This window comes from Colletotrichum higginsianum, chromosome 3, assembly GCF_001672515.1.
Source record: "Colletotrichum higginsianum IMI 349063 chromosome 3, whole genome shotgun sequence".
Lineage (NCBI taxonomy): Eukaryota > Fungi > Ascomycota > Sordariomycetes > Glomerellales > Glomerellaceae > Colletotrichum > Colletotrichum higginsianum.
In genome coordinates, this window is record NC_030956.1 from 5,693,089 (window position 1) to 5,706,650 (window position 13,562).

The 13,562-nt window shown below is 55.0% G+C and overlaps 7 protein-coding genes across 7 annotated transcripts; 4 read left to right on the forward strand and 3 right to left on the reverse strand.

Moving 5' to 3' along the window:
• Positions 1 to 155: 155 nt before the first annotated feature.
• CH63R_05261 (Beta-xylanase) lies at positions 156 to 1,303 on the forward strand (the record flags this gene model as incomplete). Its single annotated transcript, XM_018300236.1, has 3 exons — positions 156 to 605; positions 677 to 911; positions 1,008 to 1,303. The coding sequence occupies 3 exons, from the start codon at positions 156 to 158 to the stop codon at positions 1,301 to 1,303; spliced, it is 981 nt and encodes a 326-aa protein (XP_018161482.1).
• Positions 1,304 to 1,948: 645 nt separating this feature from the next.
• Positions 1,949 to 3,376, forward strand: CH63R_05262 (Serine/threonine protein kinase; the record flags this gene model as incomplete). The annotated part of the gene is made up of 3 exons (XM_018300237.1): positions 1,949 to 2,178; positions 2,249 to 2,589; positions 2,688 to 3,376. 3 exons carry the CDS (start codon positions 1,949 to 1,951, stop codon positions 3,374 to 3,376), a joined length of 1,260 nt encoding a protein of 419 aa, XP_018161483.1.
• A 633-nt stretch (positions 3,377 to 4,009) lies between these two features.
• On the reverse strand, positions 4,010 to 5,008 carry CH63R_05263 (Capsule polysaccharide biosynthesis protein; the record flags this gene model as incomplete). The annotated part of the gene is made up of 2 exons (XM_018300238.1): positions 4,010 to 4,846; positions 4,937 to 5,008. The coding sequence occupies 2 exons, from the start codon at positions 5,006 to 5,008 to the stop codon at positions 4,010 to 4,012; spliced, it is 909 nt and encodes a 302-aa protein (XP_018161484.1).
• A 498-nt stretch (positions 5,009 to 5,506) lies between these two features.
• CH63R_05264 (Peroxisomal D3,D2-enoyl-CoA isomerase) lies at positions 5,507 to 6,375 on the forward strand (the record flags this gene model as incomplete). Its single annotated transcript, XM_018300239.1, has 2 exons — positions 5,507 to 5,697; positions 5,763 to 6,375. The coding sequence occupies 2 exons, from the start codon at positions 5,507 to 5,509 to the stop codon at positions 6,373 to 6,375; spliced, it is 804 nt and encodes a 267-aa protein (XP_018161485.1).
• A 437-nt stretch (positions 6,376 to 6,812) lies between these two features.
• On the forward strand, positions 6,813 to 9,290 carry CH63R_05265 (C6 transcription factor; the record flags this gene model as incomplete). The annotated part of the gene is made up of 7 exons (XM_018300240.1): positions 6,813 to 6,906; positions 6,976 to 7,221; positions 7,409 to 7,681; positions 7,739 to 8,465; positions 8,521 to 8,709; positions 8,765 to 9,112; positions 9,173 to 9,290. The coding sequence occupies 7 exons, from the start codon at positions 6,813 to 6,815 to the stop codon at positions 9,288 to 9,290; spliced, it is 1,995 nt and encodes a 664-aa protein (XP_018161486.1).
• A 31-nt stretch (positions 9,291 to 9,321) lies between these two features.
• Positions 9,322 to 10,319, reverse strand: CH63R_05266 (Oxidoreductase; the record flags this gene model as incomplete). The annotated part of the gene is made up of 2 exons (XM_018300241.1): positions 9,322 to 9,918; positions 10,023 to 10,319. 2 exons carry the CDS (start codon positions 10,317 to 10,319, stop codon positions 9,322 to 9,324), a joined length of 894 nt encoding a protein of 297 aa, XP_018161487.1.
• A 1,600-nt stretch (positions 10,320 to 11,919) lies between these two features.
• Positions 11,920 to 12,867, reverse strand: CH63R_05267 (Acetylxylan esterase A; the record flags this gene model as incomplete). The annotated part of the gene is made up of 2 exons (XM_018300242.1): positions 11,920 to 12,363; positions 12,442 to 12,867. 2 exons carry the CDS (start codon positions 12,865 to 12,867, stop codon positions 11,920 to 11,922), a joined length of 870 nt encoding a protein of 289 aa, XP_018161488.1.
• Positions 12,868 to 13,562: the final 695 nt, after the last annotated feature.

A 13,562-nucleotide genomic window follows, 5' to 3' on the forward strand; every position in this document is an offset into this window, starting at 1 on the left:
GATAGAGTGATTCCGTCTCATGAACGAGGTGGGTTCACCAAGTATAAAGACGGCATCTCGGAAAGTTTTGACACCACCAGTCTTGCCCTCATCGACCCACGTCGCACACTCTTTTCCACCCTTGATCGAGTTCAGCCCATACCCCATCGTCCGCCATGAAGTTCTCTCTGAGCGTCGTCTGCCTCCTGGCGCCCATCACCGTCCTCGCGGCGCCCCTCGAGGAGCGGCAGGCCTCGCAGAGCATCGACCGGCTCATCAAAGCCAAGGGCAAGCAGTACTATGGCACGTGCAGCGACCAGGGCCGCCTGACGTCCGGCCGCAACGCCGACATCATCAAGGCCAATTTCGGCCAGATCACGCCCGAGAACTCGATGAAGTGGGACCAGATCGAGCCGAGCCGTGGCCAGTTCAACTGGGCCGGCCCGGACTACCTTGTGGAATTCGCCCAGAAGAACGGTAAGCTCGTCCGTGGCCACACGCTGGTCTGGCACTCGCAGCTCGCTGGTTGGGTAAACAACGTCCGGGATCGGGCCGGTCTGACCCAGGTCATCGAGTCCCACATCAAGGCGATTGTCGGCCGGTACAAGGGCAAGATCTACCACTGGGTGAGTTTGCTTTCCGTCTCATGCTTATAGAAAAGCCTGCGAAGAAGACCGATTTGCTAACACCCAACTAGGACGTCGTCAACGAGATCTTCAACGAGGACGGATCCCTCCGCTCGTCCGTCTTCTCACAGGTGCTGGGCGAGGACTTTGTTGGCATCGCCTTCCGAGCCGCCAGGGCCGCCGACCCGAACGCCAAGCTGTACATCAACGACTACAACCTCGACCAGGCCAGCTACGCCAAGACGCAGGCCATGGCCCGCAAGGTCAAGGAGTGGATCGGCAAGGGCATCCCCATTGACGGCATCGGTAAGTTATTCATCTCGGACAGAGCTTTCTCTCTCACCCTTGAGGATCTAGAGGACTAGAAGACTCTTACAACATACTAACTACACGCGCTCACAGGCTCCCAAGCCCATCTCCAGGCCAACCAGGGCGGCAACGCCCTCGGCGCCCTGCAGACTCTTGCCGGCAGCGGCGTCAAGGAGGTTGCCATCACGGAGCTCGACATCGTCGGTGCCAGCACCAACGACTACACCGCCGTCACGCGCGCCTGTCTGCAGGTCCCCCAGTGCGTCGGCATCACCGTCTGGGGCGTGCGCGACCCGGACAGCTGGCGCGCGCAGAACAACCCGCTGCTGTTCGACGCCAACTGGAACCCCAAGGCGGCCTACAATGCTGTCGTTCAGGCTTTGCAGTGAAGCCTGGCGATGAGACCGCTGGTTTTTGGTGAACGAAAGAGGGGGGGATGAGGGGGTTGAACGTTTGATTCGAGCTGCTTCCGTTGTTGGTTTCGTGTAAAAACTTGCCTTTTTTTTTGGCTCTTCTGCCGTATATATAACGATAGGAAGAAAACGAGGTCTTCTTCTACTCCTTGGTTTTCTTACCTTTCTGCTCAAGAGAACGTCCAAGTGAACTATGTCAAGCCAATCCGGTCGGGAGGTAATCAGGGGAGAAGTCAAGCTTCTAGGCAAGCTTAGGTAACTTAAGTGATCCGTCAGTAGGCCACACCATTTCCGCTCAACGTTCTGCAGACTACGGCTTTCACTGCAAGCTTTCGAAGACTGTCAAGTTTGGAAACTAAAGTCAATCATACAACATACTTGCGGCACGGCGACATGCATTCTCTTGATCCCCTGGTCTACCTAGCCAATCATTGCCTTTCCACGTGTCTATTCAGTTGCTGCAGGAACATCTCGTCAGGGGGGTATCCATCCGGTGGTTACCTGATCTGCTTGTTCTTCGTCTTCTCCAACGTCGGAAACAACACAAATCTGTCTAGGCATCTTCTACCTTCGCGTCAACTCTTTTTAGTTCATCTGATTGAGGCGAGTTTGGTTGGAAACATGTCGGCCGGCCAGCAAAGCTCATCGTCGACCCCTCCCCCGCCTTCGCCTTCCCCAGGCCAATGCGATGCCAGCCCTCGCTATATCGAAGAGGGAAGAAATGCATACAGGCCGGGTGGGTTCCATCCCGTCTACATTGGCGACGTCTACCACGGTCGGTACGAGGTATTGAACAAGATCGGGTACGGCGCTTACTCCACCGTCTGGCTTGTCAACGACAAAAAGACACCGTACGTTGTTTCTCCTATAGATAGGATAGTCCCCGACTGGGCCTCCTCGCAAAAGCTAACTACAAGTTAGAGAAGGCGAAGCTCACAAGTTCTTCGCCCTCAAAGTTCTCAGTGCCGAATGCTACGGCGCAGAGAAGGACATCTTTGAGAGGGAGGTTTTGAAGAGCTTGAGAGATGGGGACCGGAAGCAGCTCGGATACTCACACGTCTGCCACCTGGTCGATGACTTTGAGCACGAGGGTCCCAACGGTACTCACGTATGCCTTGTCTTCGAGCTCATCGGTGAGACCCTGCGAAGCTTTGGGGCTTGGTTCCCCGACAGCATGATCCCTAACCAGGTGATGCGGCGCTTCACTATTCAACTGCTGCTGGCTCTGGATTTCGCCCACGAGCACAAGGTAATCCATACCGGTATGCTGTTCCTTGTCAGCTTTTTGACTTCCGGGTTTCCCACCCCTATCCACCCCTTCCCATTGTCCCATAATGGCGTCTGACTTCCACCTCAACAGATATCCAACCGAGCAACATCTTTGTCAAGCTGAGGGACTACACCCTCATCGAGTCAGGCTACCTTGTCAAGGTCGCCATTCCGCATCAGGACCGTTCCGAAGAAAAGTACACCGTCTTGCCTTCTCGCCCTCTTCGTCAGTACTACTTCAAAGAAGACGACAGGTTCGACCACTTCGACATTGCTCTGGGTGACTGGGGCGTCTCCAGCTGGGCGGACAAGCACCTCACCGAGAAGATCCAGCCTGTCGCTCTCCGCGCCCCCGAGGTCCTGATCGGAGCCCCGTGGGATGCGGCCGTCGATATGTGGAACCTCGGTGCCATCACCCTGGAACTATTCCTCGCGGTTCGCATGTTCAGCGGGGCAGCTCCTCCGCATGGGCACTACGAGCTCAAGCAGCATTTGGCAGAGGTGGTGAATCTCTTTGGCCCGTTCCCCAAGGCGCTGCTCGACAAGGGGGACCAAGACGTCGTCGAGGCCGTGTTTGACGATCATGGAATGGTCAAGGGGTTGCCTCCGTCATCCATGGACACGCCGGATGATCTGTCAGACTATTTCCCTCCCGAAATGGATGCGGATGTCGGGGGTGAGTTCATTGCCTTCATGCAGTCGTTGATGAAGATCGATCCTGCAGAGCGCCCATCGCCCGAAGACGTCCTCCGGGGACCTTGGCTACGTGCACTAAAGTAGGCTTCGGGTATTTGTGCATAGTTGATAGATCAGATAGATAAAGCTCCCTCTGCTGTTCGAAGCCAACTGGAATTTCATGACGGCTCCGTTGTCGTGTAGGCTCTGCGGTGACTTTTCGGGTGATAGGGTTAGCTGACAGTCAATGTTGCTTTCATTCAGTCTTGTGTGTATAAGCTGGCCTGGCTTTTGTCTCAACTTCCGTATAATATATGTTAATGAACAGGAAATGAGTTGATTTCACTACTTGGCTTCCTATGAGGATCCCTGAGACAATATGCTGCTGTGTGTAGGATCGTGTCTAAATGATCACAACCCAAACGAAAGCAGTTGGGAAGCATTTAGAAAAGAATAGAAGCAAACACTCAAGCTTAGGTACCTAGCAGATCTATTGAAAGATGTAACTAATTTCACACTCCCAGTATCACCAGTTATGGATGACCCTCTCTATTTTCCAGAGCTGTTCACTTCCCTGGGTGTAATTCTACGTTTGCTTTTGTTTTATATTTAAGAACGTGCGGGAAGGTGCCTGAGTATAAGTCAAAATCCTAACACGTGAATTACCTCTTAGGCTAGAAGAAGTTCTCAGACTATTACCTAGATAACATTTTTCATAGTAGACAGTAGCTAACTTTGCTAAAAGATGAGGTCCTGGTGCCGCGCCAGCACATTGTCCCTGGTATCGTCAAACAGCGCGTGCACCGCATCCCATCCTCGGTGCAGCTGAACAATCGGCAGGTTAGCTTTGCGCAGTGATTCGAGAGCTTCGAGATCCAGTCTCGTCGATTCATGGCAGCCACAGTTCGCCTCATCCGATACGGTGGTTGACGCAAACTGCGTGTCTATTGGACCGGAGTCACGGGTATCGCCGTGAGCGTCCAGTAGAGCCGTGGCATGGCAGGCCGCAATGGCCTGGGCGGGTGTCACTGTCAAGCGACCTTTCTTGAACACCATGCGAGTGACGGCCGACGCGAGGACTTGATGGTTCTTTCCATGCGGTTGGTCATGAGGCGACTCGCTCTCTCCCTTCTCAGCACCCTTTTCCCACGATGCTTGACTGGAGGAGCAAGCCACGCTGCGGCCTTGTCGCCGACTGGAAGGGACCACGAAATGGGTGATCATGTACAGCCACTTGTCGTCCCAGCTGGCGACTCTCGTCCATAGCTCGTACGTCTGTTGAGGTTTGATCTCCCTTTGGAACACGCAAGCGACCGCGCCCACGAGCAAGTTGCACCGTCCGTGCTGTGTCGTTCCCATGAACATGGCGCTGAAGAGCAGTCCGGCCAAGTGGGCACGCGACATATCCAGGTCCGTGAAGTACGTCGAGTTTGACTTGTGCATGTTGAAATCGCACTCGGTCGGCGGCGATCGGGTCGTCATGACTGCGGGGAGCAGCAACCGGTGTGCGGCGGCGGCATGTCCATCGGTCTCTTGTTTCGAGAGACGGCGAGACAGGGCGTAGAAGAATCGCAGCTGTTGTCTTTCTGTTAGAATGGGAAACTGCCACGGCACTGTCTGTAGCTTCTTTTGATTGATTCTTGAAAAAGACTGGTGATCACTTACATGCCACACAAACGGCAGGTTTTTGACGCAGACCACTCCCAGGAGACCCAACAGGAAACTGCGAATAAACATTCCGAATGCTTGCCGCCGGGTTAGGTAATCAGTTTGTCAATCAATGATGTTCGGTCAATGGAATCCCTGCTCGAGGCTGGTTTGTAGGAAGGGTCTACTGGCATTCTAGGTGAGCTTGGAGCGAGTAGGCGGGGACCAAGATGTATGTCACCGTGGGATGTTCCTCGGCATATCCCCCAGGCCAAATGATCCAAGTCTCCCTTGAGATTCTCCCGCGGTATATTAGAATTACCTTGGACCAATGCCTCCTGGCAGTGACCTCTTTTAGGTTTGTTGAGCATCCAATGCTTATACGCACCCTGCCGCGGCAATCTTAGCGAGTCCCAGCTAGCCGTGGCCCGTGGACCGCGGCAGTTTTTCATTATTACATCCCCCCCCTAAGGTTGCCCGTCCATTGCTCCAGAGGACTACTTATACGGACCATGTTCGCCGTGGACGTTGACAACAAAGTACATTCACGTGGCCAAAGACCAGTACTCTCTTGTACGCTTCATCATCATGTCTAGCCAAGACCCAGTTCACATTGTCTACGACGACAAGTTTGCCATCATAACCTTAGACAATGCCTCCAAGTTCAACTCTCTCGCCCAGAGTTCCTATTCGCGTCTTGCCAGCCTGCTGCGGGAGGCAGATGCGAACGAGGAGGTGGTTGTGACTTTGTTGATTGGCCAAGGGCCTTTCTTCTCCGCGTATTGTCCCCTCTTGTTTCCCGGACCAAACTACGAGGACGTCAACTAACAAAACGGACCGGCAGCGGCGCGGACCTCAAGGACAGCCCGCCGTCGATGGAGGAAATGGTCTCCCGCTCGTACTGGCTCCCGAAGCTCGTCAACAACAACCTCGACGTCGCGAGGGCGTTCTACGCGCACTCCAAGATACTGGTCACGGCTCTGAACGGGCCCGTCCTCGGTCTCTCCGCCGCGCTGATTGCCCACTCGGACTTCATCTACTCGGTTCCCGACGCCTACCTCTTGACGCCCTTCTCCTCCCTAGGTCTCGTGGCGGAGGGCGGCGCTAGCGTTGCCTTTGTGCAGCGTCTGGGCTGGGGCAAGGCCAACGAGGCGCTGATCCTTGGGCGCAAGATCCCAGTGGAAGAGCTCGTCCAAGTCGGCTTCGTCAACAAGGTGTTCCCGGACAAGAAGAACTTTAGGTCACACGTCCTCGAGCACGTGAAGACGACGTTTGGCGATCACGTCGTCAGCTCCAGCATGCTCGGGACCAAGGCGCTGCTCCGACGGCACCTCGTCCGCGACCAAGACGAAGCGGCGCCGCTGGAAACCTTTGGCGGCCTGGAACGCTTTTGTCAAGGGATCCCACAAGCGGAGATGGCCAGAGTGATCTCCGGAGGCAAGAAGCATCGTCTCTGATGAAATAGGATAGGCGAGTGAGGGACGGTTTTTTTTTTTTTTTGTGATTTCTCTGGATGTATGTCTTTGCAGGCGAACGACCAGTGGATGCAGCAAGTTTGATGGCTTCTGACCCTCGAGTCCCGCATAACGTTATCCTTTTTGACGCATCCCGTTGAACGATTGAATGAATGTCCCATTGCATTCCGCTTCACTGCTGCTCGCGCTAGTATCCGTAACATGCATCTAACGGGCCCTCGGCCCCGACCCAACGTATTGAGAGCTTGTCACATTGCCGCGGCCTCCCTCCTCCTTTCCTTGGATGCTTCGACATCAATGACAATAGTTAACATTACTATCCTTGTTACCGGTCCCCCCCTCTCCCCCGGTATCGATTCCCAGCATGCCTCCACGTCCGAGGCCGGGGAAACGGGCTGCAAACGCTTGTGAAGCTTGCCATGCTCGGAAAACGCGGTGCAGCATCCCGCAGACCGGCGTGCCGTGCACAAATTGCGCCCTCGACAGCGTCGACTGTCAGTTACGCCAACGACGGTAAGAATAGCCCTAGCAGTAGAATCAACCAGCATATGTGCCATGCCCCCCATACAGAAGACTGAACAGCTGTCCTACCCAGTCCAACCAAGGCCCGACTGTCATCCCGTCGGCCCACACGTCGTCAAGATCTTGCGGAGCCTGGTTGTGTATCCCTAGGCAGTGTAAGCGTCGTCGACGAGACTGCTGAGAGTGAAACTCCCGAGGCTCCCTACGCACCTTTGGCTGCACATTTGAGCCATCATGAAAACACAGATACCGCCGCCGCAAATCGCCCGGCGTTTGGGAACACCCCAGCATACTCGCCACTCTACGGTAATTGGTCGCTCATCATCATCGTCATCATCTAGAGACAGCTGTTGACTTTCCTTTCCTTTCCTTGAAGGCGACCCTCAAAGCATAGGCTTGGTGGCCGACATTTGCCAACCAGAACGCCCGGGGAAGAGCGGGCATTTCCTCGTTGCATCACTGACGAGCCCGGAGCTTGATATACCGACCACAGACTTCTTGAAGAGCCGAGGGGTCTTCGAGCTGCCACCGCAAGCCGTTTGCAGTCGTCTGGTGCGGCTCTACTTCCACCATGTGCACCCTTTCTTCCCGGTGATCGATGCATCGGCATTTCTCGACGTTTTCGAGAACATCGGGGCACAAAAGCTCAGTCTCCACCTCCTCTGGAGCGTGTTCCTTGCGGCTGCTAATGCAAGCGTCCCCATCCCTTGCCCGGGTTTCTCTGTTGTGTATTCCTCTTCAATGAATCAATCGACTGACCCGGCCCGTATTTTAGTTCGCCGACGATGACGTTCTGCGTTTGACCGGGTTTCCTTCACGCAAGGCTATGAAGAAGGCCATGTTCTTGAGATCCAAGGTTGGTTTGCGAGATCCGATGCGGCCTCGAACCACCGGCAGCCCAGTCTGACATTTGATCCTCAACAGGCTCTTTACGATGCGGAGTACGAGCGAAACAAGACCACGCTTATCCAGGCAATCTTGCTGATGGGTTTCTGGTACGCCGACACCGAAGACAGACTCGGGCCATGGCACTGGAACGGTGTGGCGATCGGCCTTTGCACGAGCATCGGGCTGCATCGGCAACCAGACACCAGCCTGCCCCTGGGCAGACAGTCTTCTTCCGATTGTCCTGTCCCCAGAACTATCTGGCAGCAGCTCTGGTGGGCTTGCGTCTTCCGGGAAACCTGGCTGTCTGCGGGGATGGGTCGACCCGCGCGCCTCAACCTCGCCTATAGCAACACAGCGAAGCTGGATCCTCGGGAGTTGGGCGAGGCCTGGGAGAAGATACCCATCTCGAGACGCCAAAAGTACTTTCCCGCCCAGATGGAGGCCATGATTCCGCTCTGGATGGACTTGGTTGATATCACCATACATCAAGCAGAGATTCTGTCCGTCCAGCATAGGGTCCCATCGGTTCGACAAAGCACACCTGAAGTCGAAAGGATAGAAGCAAGTCTTCGATTGTTCGACCGAAAACTGCGCGACATGGAGGATGATGCTACCGACAGCAACCTACTGTTGCATATCTATCATTCCCAACTCTTCCTCGAGTAAGTCTCCGATGAAGACGTGCAAGGAACTTCGCTAAGAAAACTCGTATCGTAGTTCGGCATTACTGACCCTTTACCGTCCCTTCATGCTCGTGGACCTTGGCATATTGCCTCCCTTGGATGGTGATTCCTCGGGACGACTCATCAACGCCACGAAGAAGTCGAGAACGGTAGCCCAGCACACCAACAACATTCTGGGAAACTTGATCGTTCATGACATGCTCAAGGTATCGCAGGCTTTGATGTATGAGTGCCCAACCCCGGAACCAACGAGAAAAGTACGCTTACAGTCAAATCAGCTGCATCGCAATCGTTCCCGCCTTGTTAACGCACCTCTTGCACGCATCATCGGCGGAAAAAGCCGCCCGCCAGCTTGGCTGGCACTACCTGGCACTATGCATGATGGCCGTAGAGGAGCTGCGCAAGACATACTTTGGCGCCGAAATCCTCTTCAAGCTATTCACACGTGCACAGGAGAAGATGCAGAGCCAGAACTCTTCGCGGGCTGTTCCCTCCAGAGCGGGCTCAGTCGCGGAATCTCCGCGACGAAACACCGACCAGCCCAGGGCATTGAGTCCGCCACCTCTGAATACAACGTGGACTGCGGGGGGCAGCAGCAGCCTGGCAAGCCCAGCTGACAATATCATGTAAGTGAAACCACGTGAAATGCAGCAGTGAGTCTTTTTTGTTTACAAGTAGTTCAAAAGGGCCGAAAATTACGATGTTGAGTGGATTCTCAGCCAATGCATGTTTCCGGACCTCTCAAGCATGGCATCGTGGGACCAACAACAGGACACCACTGTTCCTGAAGCATTCAACCCCTAAGAGTCTAGCTGCCCAGGCGAAGGCTGTCATCTCAAAGGTGTGGCTTGGGCCGACGACCAGTTTCAATGTCCTCCGGCAAAGCCTGCTCGCCCAGGACTGCCTCAGGATACGTCATACCGGCCGACTGACCCACGAGTCCTGCCAGCCTCCATGCGCCGCCGTCGACGACCAGAACATGGCCGGTCACGTAGCTTCCTGTCTCGCTAAAGAGGAACACGGTGGCATCCGCGATTTCTCGCAATGACCCATACCTTCCAAGAGGAATCTGGCGGGAGCCTTGGCCCGACTCACGCGAGGCCTGGCTCGAAAGTCTCTGCAGGCCCTCGGTGCCCTCGACGCCTCCCGGGCTGATCACATTCGAAGTGACGCCGCGGGGCCCGTATTCCAAGGCTACCGAGGCAGAGAGGGCGTCGACCCCTGCTTTCGCGGACGCAACGTGCGCCTGATACGGCATCCCGGTGTAGTGGAATGTGGCCGAGATGAAAATGATGCGGCCGCCGCTGGGGAGACCCGTGCTCCTGGCCCTGTTCGCCGACGCCAAAAGGTGCGGCATCGTAGCCTTGACCGTGTTGTAGGACCCGAGGAGGTCAATGTCCACGACGCTCTTGAAGGCGTTGGTTGACAGCCCCTCGATGGGAGAGAGGAAGTTCCCAGCCGCCCCAGCGCTATTTCACGCACACGCAAACGTCAGCGCGCCGCCATTCCATCTTGACCGGGGGGGGGCAATGTTACTTGCATGACAAAGTCGATAGCCCCGAGCTTCGCGACGCATTCCTCGACCGCTGCGTTGAGCCTCTCCGAGTTGCGAACGTCTACGTTGCCAATGCCGAGAACCCGCGAGTGAGGTCGCGCTCCGGAGATGTCCTCGGCCATCTTCAAGGTCTTTTCAACATTGCGCCCGACGATGCAGGCGTCGGCCCCGAGGTACACCAGGGCCTTTACTTGGGCGGAGCAAATGGTGCCATTGCCCCCGGTGCAGAACACGACGGTCCCGTCTATACAGACACCCGACGGGTTAGAGAGCCACATTGTGTCGTTGAACGTTGCCTAGGGAAACCTACCAAACAGCCCCTTTGTCCATGCTCGGGATACGAGGTTTGAAACACGCGAGGCCATGTTAACGAGAGAAATCGTGGTTGTAAGAATGGGTTGTTACAGAAGTACACTTAGGTTACGTATCTGATCATATCGCTGCAAGGAATTCACCATGAGTGGCCTTCTATTCGGCATGGCTGGCAACTTATATTGATTCACGCACGTGCTGACGGGAGGTTCACGCCGACTGATTTGCCGCGGCAGGCCGTGCGGTGGAACCGTTCGCTGTAAAAGCCCGAAAGTTACCTTTGGTGCAACAGCACGTGGGACTTTTTGCCGCGGCATGCGGTCGGTGCCAGTTACGATGCAAGCTTCCGGGATATAACTTATCAACAGAAGAGGCCCCCAACAGGTTTCCACGGTAAAGTATAGCTGCTGTGGCATCTGAACATAATGGAGCTCGGTTCGAGTCACTTCGGTAGAAGCTAGTACATCTGTTTACTCATCAACTATCTTGGCGAGTTTTGTCTCCAAGAATAACTACGAGGCAACCCTGATACATTTGAATACATGAGCCGGTTTGCCCCCCGGTTGGGAAATGTAGTGGACAATTTCAAAGTCATTCATCTCAAGGAATAAGCCCGTCAACAGTCTTTGCTGGTGTCATGAGAATGTCGCCTCGGCCAGGCTCCGGGTCCAGTTCCCATCGTGGTCTTGGGTCGGATGGAGCGGCACCGTCACCTGGCAGCCTTCGTTCGAACCATGACCCGGCAGCTCCATCGAACCGGCCTCGAGCTAGCTATCCGTTCTGAGGCGGACTTGACTGGGATTCCGACTTCCGCCATGACGCCAAGATGTTGTCTATTCAAAGATCGTGTATTGAGGGGGCACATGTGATGGACGCAAGAGACACGATGCATGACTGTCGCCTCTGTCCTCGCTGTTCGGGTTCTCCGGAGCTCGCACGGAACATGTTCAAAGAGGCCCGCGGGGTTTATATTTCGCTCCTCTCGTTCAAACGGCAAACCAATAAGGAAAAGCCGCATACATGGAATCATTTGTTTCTCCAATCTCATTCGCAACAGGTCAAGTATGAGTTATTCAGCGAGGGCTTGGCATAATCTCACGTCAAAGATGACGGCAACAGGGCAGAGGTTCGAGATCCTTCGTTTCATGGCTGTGTGGCTTTCCCCTGAAACCGACGGGTGGCCAACTGATGAGTTCTTCTTCTCCCGTCACGTATTGTCGCCTGTAACGAGGTTCTGGCTGTGATGAGTGTCGATGCGAGTGAGGTCTCAAGCGTGAGCCTCCGATAATCTCCTTCTGCACAGGTATCAAGGAAGAGGGTGTTCAACTCCATCCGGTTAAATATCTACATTGCAAAAACTGCCGGATAGTGATGAAATTACCACTGCCCTAAAAAACATAGCGTCAAGAGTGAGTGACCTTAAGACTCCCGATTCCCAGCAGGAAAGTTGTTCACAAGCACACCAGGCAAACGACTCAAGCTGGTTAACTTTATATACTGTCAGACTAGTCCTGACTGAGTTGTACTTAATATATCCAAGAAGATCCCCCCAAAAAGCCTAGACTCCTACAAACCAAAGAACTTCATGTCGTCAGCGCCCCGGATCGGGACGGTATGCCCAACACCAACAGCCCAGACGCCTGTAAGGTGGTCGCCAAACACATCCGTGCGGTAATTCGCCTGGGGCGTGTTCTGGGCAGACGTGACGGGCTTGTCCGGGTTGTAGCCGAAGACGCCGGACCACTGCTTGATGGTCTCCTGGTAGTTGGCGTAGTTGAGGGTGGTGTCGGTGCTGCCGTGGTAGATCTGCATGCGGGGCCGGGACCCGGCGTAGCCGGGGTAGGCGTCGTAGACCAGTTGAGCCCAGCGCTGCGGCGTGGCCTTGGACTGGCCCTGCGAGCAGGTGCTGTTCCAGCCGTTGACGGAGTTCGTGTAGAAGCAGCCGGCCGGGACGCCGTTGTAGACGATTGCGGCGGCGAAGACGTCGGGGTACGTCGCGGCCAGGACGTTCTGCGCGGTGGGGTGTTGCGTGTAAGTGAACGGAACGACTCGGCCGAGCGGTGAACTGAATAAAAAAGGTGTACTCACAGTCATCATGGCCCCTGACGAAGAACCCGTCACGAAGACCTTGGACTTGTTGCCCTTGTACTTATCAAGGGTATACTTGACCATGTTGGCGATGGAGTTGCTGTTTGCTCCCCCGTCGTGGGTGAGGGTCGCCTTGGATGAGACGTCCCAGCAGGTCCCGGAGTAGGGCGACTCGGGGTAGATGACGATGAAGCCCTTCTGGTCGGCGAGGCCCTTGTAGGGGCTGTTGTTGTAGTAGGCCTGCGCGGTGCCGGTGCAGTAGTGGATGGCGACGATCACGGGGGGGTTGGCCGCCAGCTTGTCGGGGACGTAGATGTACATCTTGACGCCGCTGGGGTTGGAGCCGAAGTTGGTCACCTGCTGCAGCGAGGCGGCGCTGGCCGAGACGGCCAGCCCGACGGCGGAGAGGATGGTGCTAAGCTTCATGGCACCGGATCCGAGGATGATGATGTCAACTTTATTGCCGGTATCCGGTTGTGGATCCTGTTCCTGGTTGTGGGAGTTGAAGATGGGCTCTTTGGGGAGTTCCGGTCACAGGGCGGGCGAGAGCAGCAGCGTTGTCAACAGAGACGGACTGTGAGCAAGCCTTTTGTATCTTCCCCTTTCACGGCGGTTGAGAGACGGCAAGGGGGGGGGGGGGGGGGGGCCGTGGGCTCTTTGTGTAAAACCCGATCATCTCGTTACCCCACATTCAGGGTTACAGCATGATGTTTGAAAGGGGGCCATAGAATCTCCATTATCGTCAATTTAGCCGGTTGGCTAAGCTAAGGGGGCCGTGCCAGGCTTGTCTAAAGGGGGTAGGTCATCAGTGAGAAACATGTTCATCGTATTTTCCTTTCCTACCCTAGCGAAGTAGGAAGGTGGGTAAAACCAATAGAGTTGCCCAGACTCTTGAGATCTCGCTACTCCTACTTGTCAAGAAAATAAGGGGGTTTCATCCTTGTAGTGTGTACAGGAGCCTTTCTCCCAATAGGGCTTGACTCTGTATAATGTAACTGTGTTAAATTCTGTATTTTCTCTTTGTACACGAGGGTATTGTGTGTCTAGACTTGGGACAAGAAAGGTGGATTGTGGTACGAGCAAGATCATGTAATTGGTATTCCACAACAAGTCAGTGCCTC